At 38.5% G+C, this 2040-nt stretch overlaps 1 protein-coding gene across 1 annotated transcript; it reads right to left on the bottom strand.

The window, feature by feature from the left end:
• Positions 1–320: 320 nt before the first annotated feature.
• Positions 321–1337, bottom strand: LOC140748775 (trypsin beta). Its single transcript, XM_073081646.1, has one exon. The coding sequence runs from the start codon at positions 1263–1265 to the stop codon at positions 414–416; it is 852 nt and encodes a 283-aa protein (XP_072937747.1). The 5' UTR covers positions 1266–1337; the 3' UTR covers positions 321–413.
• Positions 1338–2040: the final 703 nt, after the last annotated feature.

The following is a 2040-nucleotide window of genomic DNA, read 5'->3' as shown; positions in this document are numbered from 1 at the left end:
CCTCATAATAATATGTAAGTCAGCCAGCATAAGATTAAAATAAAATTGTTTTTTGGTTAAATTTATGTTTATGATCGAAGAAAATAGATTTAAAATCCATATTGATCATTTTTTTTCATTGCTGGTCATATATCCCATTTAGGATAGAAAAGACAAAACCCTGAGAAATGTTATTATATTGTTATTTCAAAAATTCGTGGTTACTCTGTAGCAGGCTTACGGATTTTCAAAATTTCCACCACTAAACCTGCGCTATGGATTCCTACAAACATTGATTATTTGCTTTTAAAGAGAACAAAAATAATGTATTAACGCCAAAAAAAAGTTAGGACATTTTATTTAACTGGGACTGAACATTACATACAAACAAAGCTTAAGCTACTTAAGTAGTATTTTTCAAACAAACTTTAACATTATCCATAATAACTCGTTTGGGTCAATTTCAAAATCCAATTGGCATAATACGATATATTTGTGAAGATCGCCAACTTAATATCGCATTCCCTGGGCTTCACCGCTAGAATACCAACTATTTTATCACCAGAAAAGATAGGCCCGAATTCGTGGACAAAACAATCCTCGTGTTCCGATAAATCAACGCAGATTAAACTGGAATCCATGTGGACCCCGTAGTTCTCAAAACACTTGTCATTTGGAGCGATAATCATGCTGAAATTTGCGAAATCGTTCGTCAAGAATACCTTTCTATCCATTGTGGCGACAGTCTTCCAAATACTGGCTTCTATATCCGTCGCTGGACGCTCATCAAACGTCGCTGACTTCAGAGAAAACGGATAAGAATCCACATTTAGCTTCGCGACGGCAATATCATACTTCGGAGTTGGGTTACTATTGTTAAATTTCTCGTGAATACGCCAGAATAAGACAGGATAAGTCCTTGTCACATTCCGTGCGAAGTCGTAAAGGAGGAGCACTCTGTGTGAAGATCCTTGTCTCCTGCAATGCGCGGATGTGACAATCCATTTGACTAAAATAACCGTTCCGAAGCAAGCGAACGACCAGGATTTTGAGGAGTTTCTGGCGATCGCGACAACGTATGGGAATCTGTTTGCCATTGGTTGAGTAAGGTTATCGTTCAAAGCAATCACTGCTATAGACTTGGTGACTTGGTAGACTTCTCCGCTGAGCTGGAACTCCCGTTTCCTCTCCTCCACGGTGATGTCTGTGGCGAATTTCACCATCACGCAAATAGCCATTATTGCGACGAAGATTATTAATGACAGAATGATACATGCTGCTTTCATTTTTGTACTTATTTCGGGTAAATTTTGAAATATTATCCTAGTGAAGGTTAGTGACAGGTCTGACAGGAAAGTAAATAAGTAAATACTTTTTATTGAAACGACAAAAGTAATGCCAATAATGCCAATGCAGCGTCCTTACGCTTCCCACGCCGTCACAATCTATTTTACTTATCAAAGCTGTGGATAGAGCATTTGCCTTGATCCGTGTAAGTTTGTCCATGGTGGTAGCATAGCTTTTAGGTAGAGATTTGGAGATTGCAGCAAACACCAACCGCGTGAATGCGGTATATGTATAGGTAACACATGCCTTACATCTTTTAGCATCGATTGGCGGTTCTGATGCTGTTTAGAAGCTACTTCTCACCCACATTGAAACAACAGACATAAAAACGTCTGTCGTAGCAGATAATCGTGAAAACGTGACGCATGCAATCGCAAAAACGCGTTGTATACCCCAACCAAACGCCAAAACATGAAACTCTGCTATCTATCTCTTCTCTACATCTCTTCAACATAAAAGTCAGTAGGAAAAGTTTTTATATCAATAGTTCCAGCACATAGAAGAGATTCGGCAAGTCATAAACAATAAACAGAATTTTATTACCCCGCTATCCCCTCGAGCCAATGTACCATGACGAGCGTCTCTTTCTCTCTCACACTGATTTATATACCCATCTCTCTCCAGTTGTAAGCATAATATTTCAGTTTACATTTGAAACTTTGCTTTGGTTACAGCGGCAAAATATATGACGCGTAGTACAGATAATAAATCTGT

Source organism: Epargyreus clarus, unplaced genomic scaffold (assembly GCF_041222505.1).
Source record: "Epargyreus clarus isolate Ecla_fem2 unplaced genomic scaffold, WU_Ecla_fem_2.2 ptg000016l, whole genome shotgun sequence".
NCBI classification, from domain to species: domain Eukaryota; kingdom Metazoa; phylum Arthropoda; class Insecta; order Lepidoptera; family Hesperiidae; genus Epargyreus; species Epargyreus clarus.
The sequence above is the reverse complement of the archived record's forward strand: the minus strand, read 5'-3'. Positions and strand labels throughout refer to the sequence as shown.